Genomic DNA, 27,460 nt, shown 5'->3' on the forward strand with positions numbered 1-27,460 from the left:
TAGCGCGACAATTTCTGTTCAGCGCCAGACTTGCTTGTAACCTATATCACCAATTATGTTAAGAAAAATGACGCATTAACTACTAAAAAACACTGACCTTCGTGTAAATGCTTGGAGCAGACTAACCTGTGAGCTGGAGTGTTCTGAGACGTTATATTTGATCTTTGAATGGCTGCAATCCAGGCCATCCGTCGCGTCTTTGTTACTTCGGAAACATGGCTCGAACAATTTCTCTTCAACGACGTAATCCGATAACAACCGATCTCTTTACCCGTCGGCTTCCCGTGGCTGTCATGCGACCGGCTATTGCAGTTAATAATACAACGGCTTCTTGACATTTTTGTGTTTCTTTTTATCGCTGTATAACTGATTTTAATTGAAAGCCTGCGTGCGCTAGTACCGCTTGCCACGAGTTCCCAGAATCCTTTGCGGTTCTACCCGTGAATGACGTCACATTTTCAATCTCTATATAATATGCATGTTAAATTTTATATTTGGGGTAAAATATCAAGTCTTTTCAAGTAAACCGGTTCAAGTCCAATTCAAGTCCCAAGTCATTGGTGTAAAAGTCCAAGTCAAGTCACAAGTCTTAGAACATTTTTTCAAGTCAAGTCTAAAGTCATAAAATTAATGACTCGAGTCTGACTCGAGTCCAAGTCATGTGACTCGAGTCCACACCTCTGGTTATGAAAGCTATAAAAGACCAAAGTCCAGAAAAAAAAACCTAAGGCTTAATTTCACTGCTCTGCAGCTGGTGGAAGAATAGTCTAAAGTAAGCTTTTCTCTGCTAAGGAGATACGATGTCCGACACCTTGTCCTGAGACAGGAGTGCGCATGACGCAGGTGATCGCTGAAGCTTTCAGCCGTGAGAGCTGCACACACCTCCGCAGACCGAAGGAGCACGGAAGGCGCTGTAACCAGATCCCGAGTCTGTTATTTCACCTGCCCGTGCTGTTTCTAAACACATTCATGTATTTTGAGGTCGATCGGGAAGGATGAAGAGCGTTTTTCTTCACTACGTTTTTTTCTGGGTGACGTTACAACTGATTGCTGTACCTGCCACAGGTGAGTCGCTGACTTCGGGATACCACACCGATACGATAGAGACGATGGGAAGGTATGACGCCGAGTGAAAGATAAACAGCAGCACGCAGGTATAATCCACAAGCTGAAAGCTGGCAGTGGCATTTTAGATCCAGAATAGGAAAACATAACTTTTTAAAAAATCGAATTGTGGGCGGAAAGCGCGTTTTAAAAAATTCTTACAATGAGTTCAATGTTTTGTTTTAATGTGTGTTGAGTTGTTTCGCAGGCATTTCATGAGTAGCAGACCTGGGGCCCGTTCTTCGTACCTCGCTAAGTAAGTTAGCTGGATTAGATTGTTGACGATTTCGCGTGATCTTGGATCGTTCGGTTCCCCGAAGCTCATCCGGGACTTGCTGCCATAGCAACAGAGCCGTAAGCGTAAACCTGCTCGGGAGCAGGTTCACTTTATGTAAACAGGATTAGATCGCGGCCACGCAGGTATGTCCGCTTCATTTATACGAAAGCAACAGCGATATTCCACCACTGTTTCACCATAAATAAATATTATCAATGTAACTAAAGATAATGCAGCACTTGATCCTTTTATTGATTTCACACAGATACATACAGGTCATTTCCTAAAAAAGGGAAATGTACTATTAACATTCTATTACATGTATGTGATTATTACAGATGTAATTCATATTTCACAGTAGTAATTGCAAATTACTTTGTGTAATCAAGATGAGAGACCACGGCTATAAAAGCGAAGGTGGATTTGGGAAGCCTGTCGCAGCCATGTCCTGTCCGTATACGCGAGCCACCCACTGCGGAAGGTGCAAGATTGATAAGGAGAGTTTTCAGAATTCAGCGTATATTGCGGGATAGACAGGATCCTTTAGCTCAGCGCGACAGTGTGCTCATTGAGAGATATCGATTTTCCCGTGAGGGTATTATTTACTTAACCAACTTGTTGACGAGGGGGTGCAGGACCACCACCTGTCTTTTTTTTTTGCTCTGCCCTTTTCTTGGTTGCTGTTATGAACAAACAAACAGATTATTTCAGGGTCTCTTTCCTAGAGACGAAAAGCAATATAAGTGATAAATATTACCATTCTGTAGAATATTCTTATATTTCACTTTTACTTGTTCCCATGTTCTAGTGGGTCCTGTCGTGGCTCTAATGTGTAAGGGGATATAATATAACATAATATAATGTAATATAATATTGGATAATATAGTGTAATACAATAAATTTACCCTACCGCCTACTGGTGTTGGCCAGAGGGGCCGATGGCGCGATATGGCAGCCTGGCTTCTGTCAGTCTGCCCCAGGGCAGCTGTGGCTACAACTGTAGCTGCCTCCACCAGTGTGTGAATGTGAGAGTGATTGAATAGTGGCATTGTAAAGCGCTTTGGGTGCCTTGAAAAGCGCTATATCAATCCAGTCCATTATTATTGTTATTATTAAATTACTTACGAGTTTAATTTGTCAGCAACTTTCTGCCAGCCCTCTCTCCTTGCTTTTGCAGCCTTTGCAGTGTTCCCTTGCATTCTGATTAAACTCTGAAACTCCTGAAATCCCTCACTCAAGAGTTCTTGCTCTGCTGCCGAAAAATACCGAGCGCGCTCCTTCGACATTTTCGCCGACCAATCAGAGGGTTGCCGATCAATGTTTCTACTATCGATGCGTGGCCCCTTTTACGACACCCAGTGATGTCACATTACTGCGTCCAGCTGTACTAATCGTCAACAGCAGGTGTGTTCGGAGAACCGGATTAGCGAGCTCACGGTTAGCGCGATGATTTGGTCTTGGATGTGTCATTTGATCTTGGATGTAGTAAGCGACGTACGAAGAACGGGCCCCTGGGGCCCGTTCTTCGTACCTCGCTAAGTAGGTTAGCCGGATTAGATTGTTGACGATTTCGCGTGATCCTGGATCAGTCGGTTCCCCGAAGCTCATCCGGGACTTGCTGTCATAGCAACAGAGCCGTAAGCGTAAACCTGCTCGGGAGCAGGTTTACTTTATGTAAACAGGATTAGATCGCGGCCACGCAGGTATGTCCGCGTCATCATACGAAAGCAACAGCGATATTCCACCACTGTTTCACCATAAATAAATAACATCAATGTAACTAAAGACAATGCAGCACCTGATCCATTTATTGATTTCACACAGGTCATTTCCTAAAAAAGGGAAATGTACTATTAACATTCTATTACATGTATGTGATTATTACAGATTTAATTCATATTTCAGAGTAGCAATTGTAAATTACTTCGTGTAATCAAGATGAGAGACCACGGCTATAAAAGCGAAGGTGGATTTGGGAAGCCTGTCGCAGCCATGTCCTGTCCGTATACGCGAGCCACCCATTGCGGAAGGTGCAAGATTGATAAGGAGAGTCCTCAGAATTCAGCGTATATTGCGGGATAGACAGGATCCTTTAGCTCAGCGCGACAGTGTGCTCATAGAGAGATATCGATTTTCCCGTGAGGGTATTATTCACTTAACCAACTTGTTGACGAGGGGGTGCAGGACCACCACCTGTCTTTTTTTCCTCTGCCCTTTTCTTGGTTGCTGTTATAAACAAACAGATTATTCCAGGGTCTCTTTCCAAGAGACTAAAAGCAATATAAGTGATAAATATTACCATTCTGTAGGATATTCTTATATTTCACTTTTACCTGTTCCCATGTTCTAGTGGGTCCTGTCGTGGCTCTAATGTGAAAGAGGATAAAATATAACATATTATAATATAATGTAATATAATATTGGATAATATAGTGTAATATAATAAATCTACCCTACCGCCTACTGGTGTTGGCCAGAGGGGCCGATGGCGCGATATGGCAGCCTGGCTTCTGTCAGTCTGCCCCAGGGCAGCTGTGGCTACAACTGTAGCTGCCTCCACCAGTGTGTGAATGTGAGAGTGACTGAATAGTGGCATTGTAAAGCGCTTTGGGTGCCTTGAAAAGCGCTATATCAATCCACTCCATTATTATTGTTATTATTAAATTACTTACGAGTTTAATTTGTCAGCAACTTCCTGCCAGCCCTCTCTCCTTGCTTTTGCAGCCTTTGCAGTGTTCCCTTGCGTTCTGATTAAACTCTGAAACTCCTGAAATCCCTCACTCAAGAGTTCTTGCTCTGCTGCCGAAAAATACCGAGCCGAGCGCGCTCCGTCGACATTTTCGCCGACCAATCAGAGGGTTGCCGATCAATGTTTCTACTATCGATGCGTGGCCCCTTTTACGACACCCAGTGATGTCACATTACTGCGTCCAGCTGTACTAATCGTCAACAGCAGGTGTGTTCGGGGAACCGGATTAGCGAGCTCACGGTTAGCGCGATGATTTGATCTTGGATGTGTCATTTGATCTTGGATGTAGTAAGCGACGTACGAAGAACGGGCCCCAGGAATCATTTCCACATGCAGTCTGGTTTGAACAAGCTGTCACGCGGATGGCGTGTCCCAGGGAATTTAGTGGTTTATTGCATAACAATGTTTTATTACTTTTTAATTTAGGAGCCTGTAAAGAAAAACGATATAATCAGTATAATTATCTATAATAATCATAACGGTTTCTAAAGGCTGTCTGCAATGTCACTATAAAGAACAGAGTTTTATTTTTTTTTTAGGAAACCTTTAATCAACTAAAAAACTTTTAGTACTCAAAACATTCAGTGTAATAGTACTAAGTGCTTGCTCTCCATCATAGTTGAGACATACATATTGTATTTGTACACCTATAGATAAGTTAAAGGCTTTCAAATGAAATAAGATGCACTGATGTAACCAATAATGTGATTCTGATAAGGGGCTTTTCCCCTTGATGAAGTCCAGGTGGCTTTAACTGGACTAAAGTTGTTTTTGAGCCTTGCTGTGGAACAAATTATTATTTTTAGTGATATTTAAATTCACCAAGCAATGGAAATGTATGACACCAGCCAACGTGGATGTCAGCCATGTTGAAGAAACTAATGCAAGCTTTAAGTGTCTTGACTGGCCGCTCTATAGAGCCAGGAGAAGTGTGGGCGTTTTTAAAAATTGATGGGTTTTGGAGCTTTTCCTTTCTGCTGCACTTCTGATGCTGCTGGAAAGAGTCTGTCTGACTCCTGAGCTGCAGCCAATAAATCCAAACTTTAGACAAAGTTAAAGAAAAATAACAGTTGGAAAAATGGTAAATCAAACAAACACATTCATAAAACTTTAAAGAAAAAAACAAAGTCAAACAAACGGGTAAACTCCATGTTCTTATAGTTCAACATAATCAGTATAATATTAGTACATGTCTGTGCTTTAGGAATATTTAGCCTGATTGTGCTGTTGGCCATCACACTGAGAAAAGTAGATGTATAGGTTGTTGAGGTACTAAAATGGGCCATTTTAACCCGTTGCTAGGTGGTTGCTAGGCATTTATAATTAAACTTTTGTGGATAAAAAAGATTTTTTTTAATAGCTGTGAAATTAAGATGAGGCTTTCTTAAGGCATTGTAGGTGCATGGAGGCTAAAAACAGATCATTTTAGCCTGTTATTAAATAGTTGCCAGGCAACATATTAGTATCATAATATATTGTGCATAACTCTGCTTTATGTTATTGTTGGGAAATAAAAGCGATACAATGCTTTAGTGAGACGTTATAGGTTCGTAAATGCTAAGAATGCGTCATTGTTGCATGTTGCTAAGTGGTTGCTAAGCAGTGTGAGGACATCACAACATCTGATATTCACAAAAACCTTCCTAAATATACCTTTCTGCCAAATTTGGCTGCTCCAATCACTGTTGAAGATAAAGTTGCTGACAAACACACCACTGAAACAAGCCCCTCCCCTCAAGGCAGCTTTCTTCTGATTGTCTGCCTATTGCAAACAGTTGGGCAGGGCTTCTGTGCTCAAGGTGGTGAGCTTCTTAATTCATTCAGTAAAAGGACTAGATGCTACAATCCCTGATACGGCATTGCTTCGAATCGAGAAAGTCTTGAGGGATGGCTGTTATGAGGAAAGGCAGCCCAGAAACTTTACCAGGGGGACGCATTGTTGTGTGCCTCAGCTTCACAGGGTGTTTTGTTTTTTACCCAAGCTAATCTGCCATTTTTACCGTTTACCTTCCTTGGTTAGCTTTAGGGATTAGAGATCTGATCTAGATTATCATATTACAATTTAGGAGACATCATCAGTAGTGGACCTTGGATTCATCGGGTGTTTCGGCCATTATGACTAGACACCCTCATCCAAGGAGGCCGTGCCAGGGTTGATCAGGCCCCAGAGTGTGTCAATGGTTTATGTTAATTTTTTATTTCTTTACTACTTTCTTCTGTTTAGTTTTCTACAATTTATTTTCTTCTATCAATTCACTACAACTGAGAAGTAATACTTACCTCTTTAATATTTATGGAACCTCACTTATTCAAAGGTATAGAAAAGATGATAGAGAGAGGACAAAAGAGACAAGATAGGAGAGAGCAGAGCAGAGAGGAGAGCCGGAAGGGGGGGGGCACCTGATCTGGCGTCCCACACCTCCCGGCCGGATCGGGCTGTACGCTCGACCTCCCCACTGCCTCCCAGAAAAGGGAAGAAGCAGAAGGGAGAAGAGCGGAACATTTTTCCATTTCTTTTTTCTCTTTCATTCCTCCTTTAGGTTTCACTACCATGAGGTTAACTGCACGGCTCCCAAGAGGACCTGGGGTCAACCAGCAAAATTTTTAGTGTTAGGTTTTCTACCCTTTTGTCACCCTCTACTGAGGCAGGCCCACCACAGGTTGATCAATCCTGGGCGTGTGTCTCACGGTTAGCTGGCTGCCTTAGCTGCCCAAGTGATGTCAGCCCTCTTTAGCCATAGCCGGTGACTGGTCCTCTCAGCAGTGTTAGCTAGTTCTCTTATAGCCTGCTGTTGCGCCTGTCCTCTGATTCCAATCTCTCTAAGCAGTTTTGCTGTTGCATTGTTAACAAAGCCCCTGCACCCCACTTCCAATGGGCGCTCCTTGATCTTGCAGCCTCTGTCCTCTGCCTGTCCTTTCCAAAAAAAAAGTCTATTAGACTCCATTCCCCAGATTTCACTCCATGTGAGTTTCCTCTTTTCCACACACTCCCAATCCATCCAGCGACCCTGCTCGGCCAGCGCTACAGCTCTGGCATGTCTTACTGTTTCCTCCTGTCGACGCACCTCCTCCACCACCATTTTTTTGACGTTCCATTACAGATGTCTGTTGCCACAGAACCAAACTTGTCAGTGTTTTCTCTCCATTTCAAGTCATTACAGCAGGCCAGTCAAACAAACTGGAGGCTCTTACTGCATTTGAACCACAAATATGGGAGTGGTAAGAATCATCGTGTGTGTGCGTGCGTGCGTGCGTGATGTCATGTCCACGTTGCTCACAAGCTGTTCGCCATATTACAGTGTTTTCCCCAACTACAGGGAAAGTGGTTCCTGGAGGTTCTCATTGAAATTGATTGTAAAAAAAAAAAGAGAAGAAAAAAGTGCTACACCAAAAACCCACCAAGATATTGCTTTGGTTGCCAGCAGATTACCATGTTGCCAGTAGTTTTTCCATGTTTTCCTGCAATTATTTGCTAACTACTACCCCAGAGGTAATACATCATGGTAAAGGAAAATGGAGACACTTCACCTTCAAAGCAAAAGCTGTGCTTCAGTGCTACACCCAGCATTTTTCAAAATGTGGAACTTTTATTTTGAAGGCAAAGCGCCTCCAGTCTCCCTTCAGCTCAGAGCTGTCAACGGTTTCCATTCAGACTGTGACCGCAGCACTATGCTAGCAATCAAAGCAATTACAAGCAAGCTTTTTTCCAACTGATTAGAGAATACATATTGTTCCCTAGCAACAGGCGGTTGCCAGGGGGTCACTGACTGGTTAACAGGTCTGTGCAATTGGGACTTCAGCAATCACTTTTCTGTTGAACACCATCAACTTGAAGCAATCACTCAAGTGTTACAATTTTTTCCCTCCTGACCAGTGGTTGCCAGATGGTTGCGTAGGCATGTAGGCTGGAGCCTTAAGAAACTCCTGTGGGGAGCTTTATTTCCGGTGTCCTATTCGCGCCTTGTTTACGGTCCAAAACAAGTTTAGCAAATGAATGAATCAAGCGGCGATTTACATTTCTATATATGTCTTGGGCATTTACCCAATATATCTGTAAATGATGTTCATCGACTTGTCGATATTTTTCCCCCGCGCCTCAGAGCAAAAGAGAAAAGGTATTCAAATTTTATATTTCTCAGTATCTATAAACAGCTGTCCCTCGTTTATCGCGGGTGTTATGTTCTAAAAATAACCAGCGATAGGTGAAATCAAGTAGCCAATTTTATTTTTTGACGGTGCAAAACGTTTCGCGGACATACAGTACTGCACTTCAGAGTCACACTGCTAGCGATCGATGCAGCGATTCTGTACTGTACAGGAGAGACGTCACGGAGGAGATCGTCTGCAGCGATCAGGAAGCAGGACACAATGTGATGTAAAAAAAATAAGCATGCAAACGTGCACTAAAAAATCTGCGAAACAGCAGGTGAAAGGTGAACCACGTTATTAGCGAGGGACCGCTGTAATTTTGAAGGTAAGTCACAACATACCCTTCGTAAATACTAATGCATAGAAACCCTTACCAGCAATCATTCATTTTTTGTGTGGCTTTTTTTCACGGTTTGTTAACATGCTGTGTAGGTGTGTACTTGACTAGCTGATATCGACATAACGGGGGAAACATCTGGTTTGACTATTGTTCACCTGTAGTTTGAATGCTGAACATTTGCCTATTTAAATCATAAGACCAGTCACTATACAGAGATGTGCTTCTGAATGTGGACGATGTGTCTTCTGATTCTGTAATGCAGTTCTGCTTGTGTTGAGCGATGTAAACAACTGATCGATCTAAACTCCTTAAACGTCAAAATTGATCATTAGATTTTTTTTATGACACAACAGTGGTGAGTGTTCCCACCTTCTGCTCTTTGTAACTTAATGCGATCTTTCCGTTTTCGAGTTTTGGACATGATTTTGGAGTATATCTTCGCAGTAGCGGGGGCGATCATGGCTCAAGAGTTGGGAGTTCGCCTTGTAATCGGAAGGTTGCCGGTTCGAGCCCCGGCTTGGACAGTCTCGGTCGTGTGTCCTTGGGCAAGACACTTCACCCGTTGCCTACTGGTGGTGGTCAGAGGGCCCGGTGGCGCCAGTGTCCGGCAGCCTCGCCTCTGTCAGTGCGCCCCAGGGTGGCTGTGGCTACAACATAGCTTGCCATCACCCAGTGTGTGAATGTGTGTGTGAATGGGTGGATGACTGGATATGTAAAGTGCTTTGGGGTCCTTAGGGACTAGAAAAGCGCTATATAAATACAGGCCATTACCATTACCATAGCGATTGACCGCAAAGTAAAGCTACCGGAAATGTACAACCCTACATCCGGTCTCAAACCAGGAAGCTAGCATTTTCTCGTGCACAGGGTCTACTGGCATGCGTTGTGCGACACTATCTGTTTTGTTTTGTTTTTTTTGTTTGTTTGTTTGTTTGTTTGTTTTGGGGGGGGTTTCTTGCTTGGGCCATGCAACAAAAGTTTCCCACTGTATCAAGCGACTCACACGGTGTGACGTACCTTCGCATGACCGTGTGGAATGACAGGAAGCGGACGCTCATGGTACACATGAAGACCGTGAGGGCTGCAAAAAGTCATGGCATACAGGCAGATTGCAAGTGTGCTCAATGTTGACAAGGACATAGTCAAAGCTGTGGTCCTTACAGATGGCTACATCTAATTAAAAGTAAATATTTGACCTGATTAGCTGTGTTTGAGATCTGGAAAGCAAACATGGAATGAGAGCAAGTTTTAATCAAAATGAGGTTTTTCGTTTACTGCCTGAAAAGCTGAAGAGCATTGCACGAATAGTGTGTAAAATATTTTAGATCATGATGAGTTTAGAAAGTAGCCTTTGTTGATTCTTCTCTGACATGAACCGGGTACTGTGCCATCTGTCTGTTGGACTCACAGGGAGCATATCTGTCACTGATCCGTGCAGCACCGCGTCATGGCATATGGCACCGGCACAGCTCGAAGCCAATTATATGACAGATGATTCGCTCAAATCTCTCACACACATTTGCATGCATTTCTCCTCTGAGGAATGCACCGAGATGTACAACTTCTGTACATCTCAACAAGCAAGTCCAATCTCCCCTCATCTTTCTGTCTCACTTTTGGTCTTTTTTTCCATCCTTATGACTTCTCCCTTCTGACACAGTGTACATTTGTCACAGTGCTTTCACTTTATCAAAGTTTCTGCCCTTCCCTCTAAAAGTTATTACTGTTTCATTAACAAACCTCAGATATATGAGGGATAAATAGACTTAACTCTATTTGGGTAGAATCACCTTCTGTCCAAACTGTGCTAAGAACCAATGTCAGTCTATTTGCAACAGATGTGATATATTACAAATATAGAGCATTTTGTGAACCACAGGCATGAATTTAGGAGAAATCACATGCAGAGAGAGCACAATAGTTTGTCAGAGCAGATAAGTGGCTCAATCATTAACTGGATGCAGGCAGGATGGTGCTTGTAGTTAGGATTGATTTTTTTTCTTGTTTAAAATTATCCCAGTAAGACACCTGTTTGACAAAATTCGCCACAATTGCTTCTCAGAAGCAAAGCAACCAATATGTGTTTGTCCAAGTTGAGAGATCCTATAGAAACTGGATGTATATTCCCTTTTTCTCACCGCATTGGTTCTTCTTCTTCTCCTCTTTTTTCCCCTGATTTATCTGCAGTGTAAACCCATCTCCACTTTCATATAATAAATCTCCTTCTGTGACCAATCCTGTTGGTTCCTTGCTATTATAAATCCTCTGCGATCGCTGCACCTGAAGTGTTCTAGGTGAAATGTTTTTTCTGACGTGTGTTGGAAGCAGCAGAGAGGATTGTTCTCGTTCTCAGTTATGCATGAAATAAGACACCTCATATACACCAACTCCATGTCATACTTTATATCAATGCCTCCCCGCGGACAGTAACTGCACCTGTGACAATGATACGATCTGCTTTGTATGGGTTACATGAAAGCAGTGTCGCTTTTTTATTTGACACTAATAGAGTCATGATGGCGTCATTTGTCACTGCCAAGATTTTAAACTTTCTCTCAGGAGGAAGAGCCAACCTTTTAAGACACAATTTTTTGGAACATTTTATATTAAAACTAAAAATTTATCTGCCTGAGCTGTCATTCAACCTGCACAAATTATGCTAATATTGCTTTTATTGCTAATTTTTTTTTTTAAATATAGTGTCATTTCATGTCATTTCATCAAATGCTTCCCATTTGACCATCTCAGATTTGTCTGAAAAGATTCCAGGAGAAGCAGAGAAACTGTTTTACGTCCCTTCTGTCACTGTTTTCTGAATAAATATTTCAAGGAATGAAGGTTCATTTTCTTCCTTTTGTGATTCTGACTATTTTCAGAGGAATGTTTTTGTTTGCATGTTAACCTAATAAACAGTGTGACCTATGAATCATTAAAGCATTAAAAATACTCCTAACTTGAGGTCAACCAGTGTTGTCTACACATAACAGACAACTTAGTAAAGAACCCATTTTAAACAATATCTTTAGGCTCTTTGATACTAGCAGCCTGTCACGTAAACAGAATTTATTTGTGTTACTTTAGATGCATTTATGAAAAATTTAAAAAATGACCCAGTTTCACAGGTATAAAATTGTATTTTCAATTAGATGATCCCCAAAGAAAGCTGAAAAGTAGATGTACTTAAAAAAAAAAAATTAAAACTGGCAGTTCCTAAGAAAAACTAGATCACTTCGATTTAAAGTAGCTTAACAACTACTGGAATCATTGGCATAAAATTTGTCAAATTGTTTGAAACCCTGAGGTAATGCTTTCTTCTTCTTGCCTCAGACTCAAAGCTGAGTCTGTGCCATCAGCCTCAGCTGTGTTTAATATTTTGAGCTGACAGTCAATTGATTCCTTGATATCTCGATGAGTTGAAGTCGGCATGTTGCGTTTAATGAAATGTGAGGTGTTAGATGTAATAAAGAACCCGCACACATTTATCATCCGTGACGCTTTGATTATGTTGTCTTTAACTTTAGAGATTTGTTGTTTACAGGCCTTAACTAATTAGATTCGCCATCACTGCTCTCTGTGGCATTCATCGATGCAGCAGAGACACACAAAAACAACCAGCTAATGAACATATTGGAGCTAAAAACCGAAACACTTGACTAGTAAAGATGAAAACTAGAGCTATAAATATTTCTATAAAATATGGGAAGGATTTTGATTCAGTTTTGATTCAGGTAACACAAACATAGTGTTATGCACTTCTGTGCGATGTTTAATTAAACAGTCTTATTGATAATATAATGCCTATAATATATTTTCCTTAACAAGCTTGCTCTCATGGCTCTGTTGAGTGCATTCACAAGAAGATCCAAATGTACACATGGGAAATGTAGTCCAAAACTTAAAAAACACTTCAGTTAACTGTGATGATTCTACAAGCAAAAGTAAAAATCAACAAAAGACACAAAGCAGGGAAGCAGAGGATGACTCGAGGGATAAAGGCACTGATTATCTAAGAAAGAAGGAGTAGAGCACACAAGGAAAGCAGCATAACAAATTTAAACAGGTAAAAACATAAATAAATGGTGAAGGAAGTGCATCAGGTTTAGTTAATGAACCAAATAACTAAATATGATACAGCTACTACTTGTTTGAATTCTCTATGATGGAGGATCATTGCCACATGTTGAAAATAACCTTCCAGTTTTCCTCCTCTTCTGTGTAGTGCTGAACTGCTGTGAGGGGGACATTCTCCTTTTGCTGGACTCCTCGGGAAGTATAGCAAACTATGAATTCTCTCGTCTGTCGTTCTTCGCCGCCGACTTGCTGCGTCCATTTTCACTGGGCCGTGGGCACGTGAGAGTGGGGTTGCTGCAGGTGGGCACCGACCCTCACCTGGAGTTCGGCCTCGACGTCCACAGCAATCAGGAGAGTCTGCAGTCGGCCATGCAGGGCATCAGGCAGCTGAAAGGAGACACCAACACTGAGGCGGCGCTCGGCGTTGCCCGCGAGCTGCTGACTGAGACGGATGTGAAAGTGCCAAAGATTCTCCTGTGGCTGACTGACGGAGTGCAGCCTGGTGACGTGGACAGACCAATGTCAGAGCTGAAGATGCGGGGAGTCTCCGTGTTAATAGTGTCAACTGTACATGGGAACTACCAGGTGCTAAAACGTGTGGTGACACCTCCGCTGGACTCTCACTTATACTCTGTGGACATAGACAACATTGACATCATCACAGAGGACCTGAGGAAGGCCATGATAGGTGTGTATTTGTGTGTTTGAAATGCAGTATGCGGTCTATTGTAGACTCAGCAGATGGTTAATGACGTTCAATTCCAGAATTATTTTCTCCAGTTTCGTGTTTAATGCCTGCCTCCCCTCTCTTATCTCATCTGTAGAAATCATTCGTGCTGAACGGCTGCGTGTGGTTGATTTGACCTCCCACAGCGCTGTGTTGCAGTGGCGCCCTGTTCTGAGTGAAAACAGTAGTTATTATGAACTCTGGTATAAGTCTGTGAGCAAACCAGGTCGTGAGATTAGACGTACTTTAACGGGAGACTCCAGCAGGGCAGAGCTGAAAAATCTGCAGCCTGACACGACCTACACAGCGTCCCTCCGCCCAGAGTCCAACCAGGCAGTGTTTAATACACTCACCGTAACCTTCACTACTTTTCCTGGTAAAAAAACATTTAATGGGAAAATTCTCTTTTAATGCATGTGATTCTATAATACAGTGATGCTTCCCTAAAATGAAAAATAATTGAAGAGCTTGGTAGAAATCACTGGCATATCTTTCACCAAAGGCACCAGTTAAGGAGCTTTGGCTCTTTTCTCATAATCTTACTTAGACAATGTTCACAGAGTAATTGTTAAATGGTTTTTATTCAGATTTCAGATGTTATTATGTTGCTTTTATTTAGGTTTCCATGCAAGTCTGAAGCTATTTACTGCTGTATTTTTGAAGTTTGCAGCTCTGAAGATGAATTTTTATAATAATAAATAATAAATAAGATTTATATAGTGCCTTACAAGAAACCCATCGTCAAAAGCCAAAGGACTTGGTCAATATGTGGCATTTGAACTCTCAAAAAGTTGATTCTGTTCATCTGGACGTAGTGTTTTCAGTTGGAGAAATGTTTCGTCACTCATCAGTGACTTCTTCAGTCTCAGCAGACTGCAGGTTTCCCCAACCTTATAAACAGCGTTTAAGCCCAGTATATTACAATACCCCATTTTACTCATTCAGTTGCAGTTTGAAGCATGCTAGGGTTTCTACAGGAAGTTAAAACTGATACTACCAGTGTTTTAGCACCAAAAGTTAAAATTGAATCCTGAAAGCCATCTTCTCACCTGCTGCTGTGTGTCCCTTCTTCTTGTGCACTCCTCAGATGTTTTAAGCCCAGCAGTGGTCCACCTGTCAGATCATGGTCCTCATCAGATCCGTGTAAGCTGGGGTCCTCTGCAGCTGGCTCGGGTACAGCAATACACAGTGGAGTACGGAGCTATTCCCAGTTCACATGTCCGCACTGTGACCTTACCCAGGCAGAAAAATTCAACCCTACTGACCGGCCTGGAGCCGGGCACTCAGTACCTGGTTACAGTCACTGCTCTGCAGGTGGATGGAAAAGAAAGAGCTATGTCTGTGAGAGCCTGCACACTGGCAGGTACTGATATTCCTTCTTCTTCCAGTTCAGTCCCATCTCTGCACTGGAAGCTGACATTTAGAAGTTGATACTTAAAGGCTCTTTTTTTGTTTTTAAATAATTGCTATTTGTAGATTCTGTATCAGCCTTACTTATTACCAGGCTGCTTAAATCTTTGCCTCTGTTCCCTCTTGCAGAAGCTCTGCCTGCTCTGATTGACCTTCAGCTGGAACCAGTAAAACGACGGGACTTGGGGGTGGAGGAGATGCAAGTAAAGTGGCAAGCCAGTCAGGGAGGATTAAGAGGCTACTGGATCAAATGGGAGACAGAAAACCCCCACAGCACCACCTCTTCAATGTACCTACCTCCTAGCTCCCGTTCAACGCAGCTCACCCATCTTGCACCAAACAGTCGAGTGTGTGTGTCCCCCATCTACAGCTCGGGCCGAGGAGACGGGCTGTGCTGCACTGCCACGACTCACAGAGGTTAGCTGGGCTAATTATCACCACTTGCATGTTTCCCTCTGCAATTGTGGTCATGCAGAAGGTTAAAGGAAGTGCAAATTTATGTTTTTCTGTCTCTTTTCTCTGATAGATTCCAGACAGTGGGGTTAACAACCAGTCTAAACCAATCAGGCAGCCAAAGCAAACCACTCAAGCACTAAATAAGTTGGATGCAAATATTTCATCTTGAAATTAATTCTAGTGTGAGGAAAAGGCTTTTTCAACAACTCCACCACCAACAAAGATGAACAAATACACATGCCACGTACTTAAATCTTTTTTCCTGGCAATGCGGGAAGACAATATGCCACATCAGCAGTGTTGGGCAAGTTACTCTGAAAAAGTAATTAATTATAGTTACTAGTTAGTTCTTCAAAAAAAGGTAACGGAGTTAGTAACTGAGTTACAATATTCTAAAAGTAATTCATTACTTGAAAAGTAACTATTGCGTTACTTTAAAAAAAATGTTTAACCCTCTGGGGTCCAGGGTATAATTGGCCCTTTTTAACTACTTTTGATTTTCCCTCCACATTTTACCTTTAAAAACTATTTACTTTGCCTTGTTTGGTCTCATTCTTTTCAGCATAACCTCATGTGTCTAAATTTACAGTCCTGTTTTCATTTTGACATACTCTATTAACACAATTGATCTAAAATCAGACAAAAAACATAAAATCAGAGTAGAAAAAGTTATATTTGTACTGTAACAACCACAAACATGTTTAATGAATCATATTTCATAACTTTAAATGCAAATATAAATTGTCAATTTTAAAATCCTATGCACAAGTTTTGCAAACACAGTTATTTGCATCCATTTACTTTTTACCTTGATTTTTTTAAAATAACCATTTCAAACTATTTACAGAACAATCAGCTGTTCTGCATTCAATAAGATGCCACACAAATTATTTGTGCCACTCCAAAACAATAATTTCTGTCCACTATAAAGGAGAACATCACAGCCTGATACCTGCAGGTCTGACAGCAGCAGGTGTATCACTCCTTTTTCTACCTGGAGACAGCAGTCGCCTCATTGTTCTGACACACAACACAAAACTATCCACAACACTACACAAGACAACACATTAACTACACAGCCCAAACACGCTAAACTTCACAAATCTCTCACATCTCAAAACTCTCTCTCTCCCCCTCTCTCTCTCTCTCGCCGTCACTCCTAAAACTTCCCGGTTTTTTTGTTTTGTTTTGTTTTTGTTACTCTCTGCTTATGTCTGCATAAGCAGAGAGCGCTTGCTAGCGCTGTCCTTAGACAGTAAACGTGATGAAACTATTGAGGAAAAAACGCCGCGTATATATTGTTTATTGTGACTCTGGTTTTGCGTGGCCTATCAACACAATTTAAAAACTAAACTAGTATATATCACCTTGTTGCTTTGTGTTTAAGTGGTCATGTGACTGGCTTACCACGACTACCTTATTCTTCCTCAGTCAAACAGCAGCACTCATGCGAGTGTTTTGCCCCCTTAGCTCCAGGTGTTGTAGACAGTGATCGTGATTATCGTCCGCGGGAGCGCGCGCAGCTGATTAAAGCTGTAGCGTCCAGATTACTTACAGCTACTTTCGGCAACTGATATAAGATGCGGTAAGCTGAACACAGCTTCAACTGCCTGTTTGTTGAAAAATAGTAACCGGACGCATTTTCTTGTTAGTAACTGTAACGGCGTTGTAACGATAGGAATAGTAATTAGTTAGATTACTCGTTACTGAAAAAGAAAAGAAAGCAAATGGACTCCTTTAAGTTGTAGTTGCTTTCCTTTCCAAGCTCCTTAGATTACTATGACCATGCTGACTGAGAACCTACACAGACATGCCACATGAGTTTATCCATATCAGTCAGAGGTATCAGTCACAGATACATTCACGTACACACACTCACATACAGTTGTGCTCAGATGTTTACATACATGTCATGTTCATTTAGGACTTTTAATCATTTCTATGAACTGTTCTTTTTCCAGGGTGGAATGATTAAACACAATACACCTTTTAATGGCTTTAAAAAGTCAAGAACTGAGTGCACAAGCTTGAAATTATTTTGGATTTTCTTTAATCCACACAGGGTCAAAAGTATACATACACCCTCACTCATATTCTGTTGTTTTTCTACCCAAGTTGAAACTTGAAAATAAACAACGACAACCACTTTCAATGTGTGTTTGGGATCATTGTTCTCTTGAAACAGCAAGTTTCATCTCTCCAACTACTGATTGGAGGTGAATTTAGGGTAGTTGTCTTTCTTGATTATTCCATCCACATTGTGTAATGTTGCAGTACCACTGCTATCAAAACATCCCAGAGCATGATGTTACCACCAACATACTTGAAAGCTTCACCTTTACTTCTTCAAACTTACCTCTTGTCATTGTGGCCAAATAGCTCAAACTTTGTCTCGTTTAACCATCAGAAGCTACAAATTTTCCATTTTTTTCCTTTGTTGGCACTGCTCAGTCCATGGTGATGTAAAACGAGTTTCCCTGTGGACAGTGATGCTGATGTTTCAGCAGATTCAGTGTCATTACATGTTTACTCTCTTCTGAGAGTGACAGGTTGCCAACGTCTGAAAGATGACCCAAAGTGGAGACACATCTGAATAACTTGTACTTATGCACAACTTTTTGAGCTTGTGATCTTGGAATCTGCATTTGTTTGGAAATGGCTCCAAGAGGCCCTCCTAACTTCTGTAAATCTACAGTTCTCCTTAGAGTTCCTTGGTCTTTGCCATTGTTCTGAGTATTGGTCAATCCAATGACTGCTGTCAAACAATCCTTTTTATACTGATGAAGAGAAACTCATCTGTATGTATATTTCTGACCCTGTGCAGATTAGAGAAAAACCTAAATAAATTCAAACTTGAGCATCCAGTTCTTGTTCTGTCAAGTCATTAAAGATGAATGCTGTACAATCACTCCACCCTGGAGAAAGAGCAGTTAAAAGAAATCGTTCAAAGCTCAAAACTACCACGGCATTCATGCCCACAGTGAGTGAATGTAAACTTCTGACCACAACTGTCGACAGCATTGAGAGCTAGTATGATAGTTAGTGAAGTGAGTGCACTTTTGTTCATTTGAAATAAGCTCTTGTTTTTCTTAAAAGTATATTCAACAATTTTAGTCTTCTGTTTGTAAATTAGTTACTTTTTGGGTTATTTTTAAGTAGAATCTGAATGGACATTTGGTTACAGTGCCTGGAGCAAGATCTGTTTTTATGATCAGCTGGAGAAGTCGCCAGTGAAAGCATGCTTGCAGTGAAATGAAGAACTTAAGTGCCCCATTCATCTGTGACCTGAGCAGCTGAACTACATAATCAGGCTGAGATGCATTTTGTTTTCTCTTCCTTACTCAAGATGCAGGCATCAATTCAGGTCGGTAACAAGACTGGAGCTTCTGTGAAAGTCTTTACACAGCTCAGCTAAAACTTGAAACCACTTTACTGCGTTATTTTACCATTTAATGATGGCTACATTTACAAATGCACTTGGATTTTTTTTTTTAAAAACACATATTAAATCATTCTAATAAAGTTTGAGAAATTTTAAATAAAAGGTAGAGGATTGTGATCTCAGCTGAAATTTTGTAATCCGTGAAAACTTTCTCTGGCAGATGATCAGAAACTGTTTAGTTTCGTTACTTTAACAGGGCTGTAGCTTTGTTTGGCAAAATCACCCGTTCATTTTAGGATTTCATTTAAAAAAAAAAAAAAAAAAAACACACACACACATTAGGAGATGTGTCAGAGCATTTTTCATCATCTTTCTTTAGTTACATGGTTTATTATATCAAACCAGTTCAACATGTTCTGATCATGAATGAGTCAGAAAGTGTTACCTACCCGAACAGATGATATACAGTCAATATTTTATATTTTCCTTTCTCTGATGGACACACTCATCTCACAGTTGAATGTGTCTCCACGTTATCATAAGTGATGTGTATATAAAAATGTTTTTAAAGCTGATGGGATTAAATTTGATACTTGTAAATTATGAAGATGATAGTTGTATTTTTAGCCTCCAAAGGTGCTGATCAGACATATGTAGGCTACTGTGAATTTTTTTTTTTTTTTTTGAATGTGCTGACATTGTATGTAACGCTACTAAATTTACTTACAGTTTTGTCTACTAACTAATGCTGTACAGAGTAAATAAACATTTGTTTAAAAAATGAATTAAATAAATAGAAACTATGCTGTTTTGTCTTGTGTGTTGTATTTGGTTTGTTTAAGGCGCCATCTAGTGGTCATTAGCTGTAATCAAGAGGCTACTTTCACCCGCTCAGTCTTTATGCCAGATGACCTTCCTGACGCAGTGATGTTCTGCTTCATAAATAAGTAACTCATGCGTTCACAAAGGGGATAAAGATGTTAACTGGAGCACTGATTTGATCCCTCGATGCAATGCAGAATGCATTTTGTCGTTGCACATCTCACATTTCAGAAACTTTTTCTTTTTTCTTGTCTTACAGTTACGCTAACTCAGTGCAACCTGTCATCTAATTTAAAAAGATGAGTATACCCCCTGCCGGGTGCTGCTAGCATTAATGACACAAATAAGAAGGAAGCCTCGCTCAGTTGGTGATAAAAATACTCCATCTATCTTTCCTTAATTGCTAATCCAATTCAGTGATATGGGGCTGGAGTCTATCTCAGCTGTCACAGGGTGAGAGGCGGGGTACATCCTTGACAGGTCGCCAATTCATTACATGATTAACACAGAGGCCGACTCATATTCACAAGTAGGCCCAATTTAGAACCACCAATTAACCTAATATGTCTGCCTTGTCTTGGACCTTAATAGAAAGCTGGTGCACGCGGAGAGAGACCATGCAGAAAGTCTTTGGCCTGGATTTGAATCAAATACATTATAACGTAACCTTATAACATAAATGGAGAAACCCTCTGTGCATTTTTGCCTAGAGTGCCAAGAAACTGTAAAATTTCTACTGGTGAACACTGCAACGTGTCCTGAATAAGGAGAGAGGAATTCCCACTAAGTTACTTATTCTAACAAAGGTGCAAAGTATTGATTTTCTTTAGGAATATCTGTTAGTAGGTTTCATGACCACACGCTAAACAGCCTTCACTTCCCTTAGGATGATGGTAGCAAACTTGCAAGGGAAGCATGTTTATGCAAGGAAGTAGATTAATCTCCTGTGTTTCATTAATATACACCTCATGCTCTCCGAGGACTCGAGTATCGTGGATGCTTTGTAATGTTCTGTGGCCTGAACAGTGGTTGTGTTACAAGAGCACAGCTCCAATGATACAGGCGAGATCATTTTATTCCAGTAAGTCCATGGAGGAGTAACGCAGGTGATTCCATCTTCAAACTGAAAAAATCAACCAAAAGGCCAGTTAACTAGAGTCCAGCGTCTTACTAGCTTGTTCGAGGATAATAACTAATATATCTTCACTAGATATTCATTCAAATCAACGATGAAAATTTCTTCAGAACTTTTCGTGAGCTGTTAAAACTCCTTTACAGCTTGGTCTATTTATTTGTGGAACAATGAGCAGCCTCTCGGACCAAAGAAAAGATCTTGCAGGGATGAGAATGCATATCTTTGTTTCCCCTGCACAAACTGCCTTTTACATTATCCTGGTGATAATGGGAATTCTGGGCAATACCACTGTGATTCTGGTCATTGGTAAGAGCATAATCTTGAAGCATAACTGGGGACGTAACTCGGACATCATCATCGTTAACATGGCAATGTCTAACTTGCTGGTATCACTACTGAGGAACACACTCCTTATCATCTCAGAGTTTGGACTGCAGGTATTGTCATTGTCCATAATTCACTCTTCACTCATTTCATAGTCTTTCTTTTTTTTTTTCAATACTCTATGTTGGTTGTGTTTCACCGAATGATGTGTTTTACACAGAAAACATGCATGAAAGATCAAATTAACCAAATTAAATCTAGATTTAACTTGTGAGCCCCTTGCGCTTACACCTTTAAGCCCCTCTTATGTTGTTCCAGATATATACAGCCAAAGGGTTTTGTCAGTTGCTAATGGGAATGTCGGTGTGGCTGCGGTCAGTCAATGCGTGGTCAACACTTTTCCTCAGTGCGTTCCACCTCCAGACGTTGAAGCGTGTGGCTCCTGGTGCTACAAATGGGCCCCGGGGTGCTCCTAAGACCCTCCTGATGTGCCTGGGCCTCATCTGGATTGGTAACCTTATTTACTCGATTCCAGCTCATATATTTTCCTCTAATGGGAACAAGAACACTACAGAGGTGAGAGGGGCACTGCCAAGGACCTTCCAAGTAGTCTATTTCTTTTTATTTGTCATCATGAATAGTAATTTTTCAAATTATTTTATCAATCAATGTTTTCCCTGTCGTTATTCTATCACATAAAGTGACACGTATAACAATGACTGTCTGAAACATTACATTACACAATTAGTAAAAAATACTTAGCTTGTATTCAAAACTAATGCAATAGTTTTGTATGTACTGATGATACTCATATGGTTATCAAATCTTTGACACTGTATTTATCATTTAATTACAAAAAAAGAATGAATAAATGCATTTCACATTTTAACAGTCATATAGATCTTTACATAGACACAGATCTGCCATTTTAGTAGGTACATCTGTTTAACTTGTCATTAACAAATATCTAATAGGCAACTTCAATCATTTTGGCATTGACATGAGGTCCAGATGACCTCTGAAGTTTAAACTAAGCATCAGCATGGGGATGATTGTTGTGTGGGCTCCTCTGAGTATTTCAGAAACTGCTTATCTGCTGGGCCTTTCCTTCAAAACCAAGTCTAGAATTAACAGAGGAAAATACCGAGTGAGCGGCAATTCTCTCTGTAAAAAGGACTTTTTTTGATAACCACTTGTTAAACCTGAGATATGCAGAAGAGAATTTTGGGCAACACGTCAAACCTTGAAGCCAATGAGCTACAGCAGCAGAACACTGACAACACTGTCAGCAGCAACTGGAAACTGAGGGTACAGTTAACGCTGGCTCATCAAAATTGGACAATACGTGATTGGAAAAATGTTGACTGATCTGATGAATTTTGACTTCTGCTGCAGAATTCAGATGACAGGGTCAGAAGTTAGTTTAAATAACATGTAAAAATGGATCCACCCTGTTTTGTATCCATGGGTCAGGCTGATGGTGGTGTAACTGAGTGAGGGATAATTTCTTGGCACATCCTTGGCATTGTAGTATCAGCTGAGCATCTTTAAATGCCACATGTGCAGCTGACAAATCTGCAGCAACTGTGTGATGTTACCATCTCAATGTGGACCACAGTCTCTGAGTGACTTCTAATAAGGTGTACCTAGTATAGTGTATGTGTTGTTCTTCCAACCCCTCTGATTTCATCAGGGCCATAATAATAATTACATATTTTAAAAGAGACAAGAACCAAAATGAGGTCATCTAAAACATTATCAGCAACCATAATCATCATTAAACTCAGACTAGACCATTTGGTATTATTTTAACTACTACAGTAATTCTAGTATTACTGTGTATTGCAGTACTGCATATGTTTTGTCCCATTGGTTTTGCCATAAGCATTTGCTTGATTTACTTTTTCTCTATTTTGTTTCTCTCAACTCTATTTTAAAAAATTAAGAATGTATTACGAGTTCACAGATTCTTGGCTTATCGGCTTTGAGTGCCAAAATCTATCAATGATCTAGAAAAATAATAATCTCTCTGACTTGCTGGCTGAGCACATGACCCACCCTCTGCTCTCCCTGCTCTTTCCTCAGACATTGATGCTGGTGAGCAGCACAACACGCCCTCTGCTGGGCTGTGTGTGGAACTTTCCCTCCACCATTGGCCTGGCCTACGCCACCACATCTTTGGTGATACATGAAATGATTCCTATAATCTTGATGGCCATTACAAACCTAACCTCGCTTTACACCCTCTACACCCATGGTCGGAATCCACAGAAAGACGCACCGGTATTAAAGCGGGTGCCAGCCGAGAAACGAGCAGCCAAGGTGAGGAAGAAGGGGGCACTGGAGGTAGATGAAGGAGTCAGCGAGCTGTGTAAATGAATGTAAAATGTAATAAGTTGCTTTTAAAAAATGTAAATGCATTGCCTCAAAGAAAAGGACATCAGCTTGAGAAGGGACAGCTGCACATTCACACTGTCATCAAACGCATCCTCCCAATGTGCTGGTTTGTTTCAGGTGCAAATTCTCTCATATCTCCCTGTGACATACGAGTGCCACTGCAGCCCTGCCTCCTGTTTCAATCGCTCCAGCAACCACTTGCAGTCTCTTCTGAGTCATCACTCTTTGTTTCAGTTTGCTGTATTTGCATAGAGTGATGAGCTCAGCTGTAAATCAGTCTTTTTAGATATGAGCTATGTGACTGGATGTGTTTAAGAGTAAATCACTACAGCAAATTCAGCAAAGTCTTGAACTCTGAAAGGGCTTTCTTTTTAATTGTGTGCTTTTTTTTTTCCCAGGTGATTCTCACCCTCATACTACTCTTCATCCTCTCATGGGGGACCAGTGTTATCTCTGTCAACTACTTCAACTACAACCGTGGCTCCTCAGCCAATTATCTGATGGTCATTGCTCGTTTTGCCAACATCATCTTCATTGCCTTGTCACCTGTCATTCTGGCGGTCGGCCACCGGCAGCTTCGTTCTTGTATCAAGTCCACACTCGTGCACTGATGGTACTCTGCAAAAGCTCTGGAGATGCACCTAATATGCCATCACTAATCATGATCTATTGTTTTTTTATTTTTTTTATTTTTTTGTATTCATTATAGACAAAAGGGTCCAAAGGAAAGAAAAAAAGTACCACGGCAGTGGCTGAAGCATTTTGTTTTTGGTTCAGTATAACATCATTAATTACCATTATGGCTTCTGGTGATGTTTTTTGTCTCACTAATTTTAAATGAGTGGGAAAACACAAGGCTAACCTTCAGAAACGTATGTTTGTAGCCAAGAAGAGGTTTCCAAAGAACAGTTTTGGTGTATTTTTGATTGAGGATGTTTCTATGTTGTAATATGTTGCGCTTCAGTTCATGAAAATTTGGTCAATGTCAAGGTGACACCAAATGTGAAATTGAAAATTAATATTGCCCCAAAACAATATCCTAGACCTTGAGGGACATGAGTATCTAGGTTGGCAGTCGACCTCAACCTTCATTGTTAGCACCTGAGATAAAAGATGACCTTAAAAAATGATTAAAAAACCATATTGAGTAATAGTTTAAATAGAAAGGTCTTGAAGAGAGCTGTACAACATTCTTTTTATTTATTTAATGTCACAAAGACGCTAGAAAGTTTTGCAAAATCTCACACCGCATGAATATATGTGAAAATCCCAAATTTAACCGTTTATAGGAGCCAAAGATTTCATTCGACTCTGCTCCAAACATATGAGTAAAGACAATAAAATAAAGACACCATTTTAGTATGTAATGCTTTAAGGTCATGAGTCAAAGGTCACACCTCAATGTGTTGTAATAAAAACATAATAAAACATGAGAGTTTTAGTATAGTCCTTGCTCTTCTCTGAGTGCTCTTGTTCAGAATTTATTTTTATTTAATCTTCTCTTGCACTTTTATGACCTTCATCTCTCTTTGAACAACAAAAACTGTTTTTTTTCTTTCCTGTAGCCGTTGGGGATTTAGTCTGCTTTTCGGCACCCTTACTGTGACATTTAAGAATTGTAGCTCACCCTAGCATCATACTCATGATTTTTCTCCTCAGTTTTCCATGTCCCAGGGCCACCACCAAGGGGCTGAATCCCACAAACAGTGAAGAAGAAAAATGGGAAACAGTCAGCAGCCCTTCAGCATGGTGCCCCCTGTTGTGGTTGTAGTACGTTACTGCAGCAACCTGTAGCACCCAGCAGACAACAAACAGCAACACCAGAGACATGATTACTTGAGCTGCCTTACGTTCGCTAGACAGATGTTTGTCGAGTTCGGTGTGGGTCCCTCCTGAGGCAACAGCTCGGATGTGCTTGGCCAAAGCGTGCAGTGTGGCAACATTGGTGCAAACCATCAGCACCAGCGGCAACACCTCGTTCACTGCCAGCGAAGTAGAGGCGAAGACCGTGCCTTGTTCTTCTGATGGAAACTCCCAGACGCAGCCTAGCAGAGGCCTGGTGGTGGAACTGATCACCATCAGCTCCACTGTGGCATTGCCTTTAACATGAGTGCTGTATACCAGTGCAGGGACAGAGAAAGCCAGGTTCGCCCCCCACACCACCCCCAGGACAACCCAGAGCCGCCGCCTCTCCCTCTGGACAGTAAGAGGTCCAAAGGCCACATTTTGGCGTCTCAGTGTGGTGCACTGAAAAGCACTCAGCGTCAGGGTCACCCAACATCCCACGGCTCGCCACCACACCCACAGCAGCATGAAGACTCTGCACCATCCGGAGGACAAATACAGATCCAAGCCCAGGTCTGACACAAAAATAGGCACTGTGCGGAAAAGTGAGCTCAGCAGGTTTGCTAGGGACAGGTGCACCAGAATAAGGTCCGAAGGAGGGAGTCTCCGAGGTGGAGTCTTAGTGACTGACTGAAACACCTGATAGCAAAACGAGACAGACTGAGAACAACTCAAACCAAAACATTCAGCCCACTTCACACTCCAAATACTGTGTGCTTTCTCACCACATAGATGACCAGGATGTTTCCCAAAATACCAGAAAACACCAAGACCCCAAACAAAATCGCTTCTACAGTGAGGACCTTTGACATGGTATCATCCTCTGCATGGCGACGTACTTCTCCTTCTCTTTATAACAAAAGGCTGGTATGTGAGCTTGAAGAGCTCTACTCCTCACAGTTCTCATTGTGTTTTATACATGCGCACACTGATAAACAAACACATTCATCACACATAAACAAATGTTGCTGATCAGTCTCAAGGTCAATTTAATCTGACCATTAGACGCTGCGAGAGCACGAAGGTACGCATTTTCCAGCTATCCATGCGTCACAGAGCAGTTCAACATGCTGCCCATCAACACACGAACACCTGCAAGTCACTACTCATACTAACCACAGCACATAACTCTGCAATGGATTAGCAATCTGACCTGGGTATTATTTGTTTGTTTTTATTGTCTCATGATAAGCTTAGCTAAAGGGCAATAAAGTAACAGGTGACCAAATGCACCAGAAAGAAAACGTTCAAGTGATTCAGCACTTAAAATCTTTTAGTCAGCCATTCACACTCACTCCCTTGGTGTTAATTATTTACCGGTTAATCTCTTGAGAAAACTCAATTACTCTTAGCTAAGCACATCTTAGTTAAATGTACACTGAGAACCGAACATCATCATTATGAATCAGCAGTGGAATTTTTTTCCGCTTTGTTTTCTGTTTTTTATCATCAGGAGAGTTTCCATAAGAGAACCCATGAATCTCCAAAATACTAATGTATTTGTTTTGTTTTGTATTTACACTGCATATTGCTGTAGACTGCACAAAGTTCTTTTTGGGGCGGGGGAGGGCTTGTATTATGTGGAGGTCAGATGTTCGTAACCAAAAGGTTGTTCATCAAACTCCCAGAACCAGTCTCAACAACAGCAAACATTACGACTCTCACAGAAGAAGGACTGCATCAGAGTATAGCCGTGCATCAACAGAGTCCAAACTCACAAGCGGATATAACAACATGTTATGAGCACATGCAAAGTGCATTAATGTGATTTTGAACCACATTTAATCAGCAGCAGTGACTTTGCTTTGAAGAACCTGTTAATACTCATGTTTCGAACATCAATACAAGATGTGTCATGAGTGTCATGTCATCAGTCTCGGTGTAAACTCGTCAGTTTACAGACATGCAAAGTGCTTAAATATTAAATATCCCAGCTTTATGTCATCTAATGCTGAGCAAAGTGTATGCCTTCCTGCTCTTTCATATGACAAAAACTGCGACCAGCAACAGTAAATTATATACTACAAAGTATATAATTACAGTACAAATACTGAATGATAAGATTGCTGGACTGTGGCTTTATAACCCGAGTACACCGCGGACCAAACAAATTTTAGCTGTAGGCTATTTAATACAAACGTGGATGCAATCAAAAGCACTCTTATGTTAGCTTAAGTTGGCACGCTGTGTAAAACGTAAATAGAAACAGAATGTAATGATTTGCACATCTCATTAACCTACACTTTATCTATAATAGAACACAGAAAACATA

General features: G+C 41.1%; 3 protein-coding genes across 3 annotated transcripts; 2 read left to right on the top strand and 1 right to left on the bottom strand.

Moving 5' to 3' along the window:
• The first annotated feature begins 762 nt into the window (after positions 1 to 762).
• On the top strand, positions 763 to 16,497 carry LOC146669950 (von Willebrand factor A domain-containing protein 1-like). The gene is made up of 6 exons (XM_085407942.1): positions 763 to 1,065; positions 12,839 to 13,378; positions 13,515 to 13,793; positions 14,505 to 14,780; positions 14,957 to 15,244; positions 15,354 to 16,497. The coding sequence occupies exons 1-6, from the start codon at positions 996 to 998 to the stop codon at positions 15,371 to 15,373; spliced, it is 1,473 nt and encodes a 490-aa protein (XP_085264068.1). The 5' UTR covers positions 763 to 995; the 3' UTR covers positions 15,374 to 16,497.
• Positions 16,498 to 19,594: 3,097 nt separating this feature from the next.
• On the top strand, positions 19,595 to 24,751 carry ora3.1 (olfactory receptor class A related 3, tandem duplicate 1). Its single transcript, XM_085406608.1, has 4 exons — positions 19,595 to 21,059; positions 21,265 to 21,522; positions 23,032 to 23,268; positions 23,742 to 24,751. The coding sequence occupies exons 1-4, from the start codon at positions 20,790 to 20,792 to the stop codon at positions 23,952 to 23,954; spliced, it is 978 nt and encodes a 325-aa protein (XP_085262734.1). The 5' UTR covers positions 19,595 to 20,789; the 3' UTR covers positions 23,955 to 24,751.
• Positions 24,752 to 24,850: 99 nt separating this feature from the next.
• Positions 24,851 to 26,069, bottom strand: ora4 (olfactory receptor class A related 4). The gene is made up of 2 exons (XM_085406607.1): positions 25,914 to 26,069; positions 24,851 to 25,827 (listed from the first exon to the last, which is right to left on the bottom strand). Exons 1-2 carry the CDS (start codon positions 25,998 to 26,000, stop codon positions 24,967 to 24,969), a joined length of 948 nt encoding a protein of 315 aa, XP_085262733.1. The 5' UTR covers positions 26,001 to 26,069; the 3' UTR covers positions 24,851 to 24,966.
• Positions 26,070 to 27,460: the final 1,391 nt, after the last annotated feature.

This window comes from Rhamphochromis longiceps, linkage group LG5 (assembly GCF_057381845.1).
Source record: "Rhamphochromis longiceps isolate RC_006_pf linkage group LG5, R_longiceps_female_GT1.1, whole genome shotgun sequence".
Classification (NCBI taxonomy): domain Eukaryota; kingdom Metazoa; phylum Chordata; class Actinopteri; order Cichliformes; family Cichlidae; genus Rhamphochromis; species Rhamphochromis longiceps.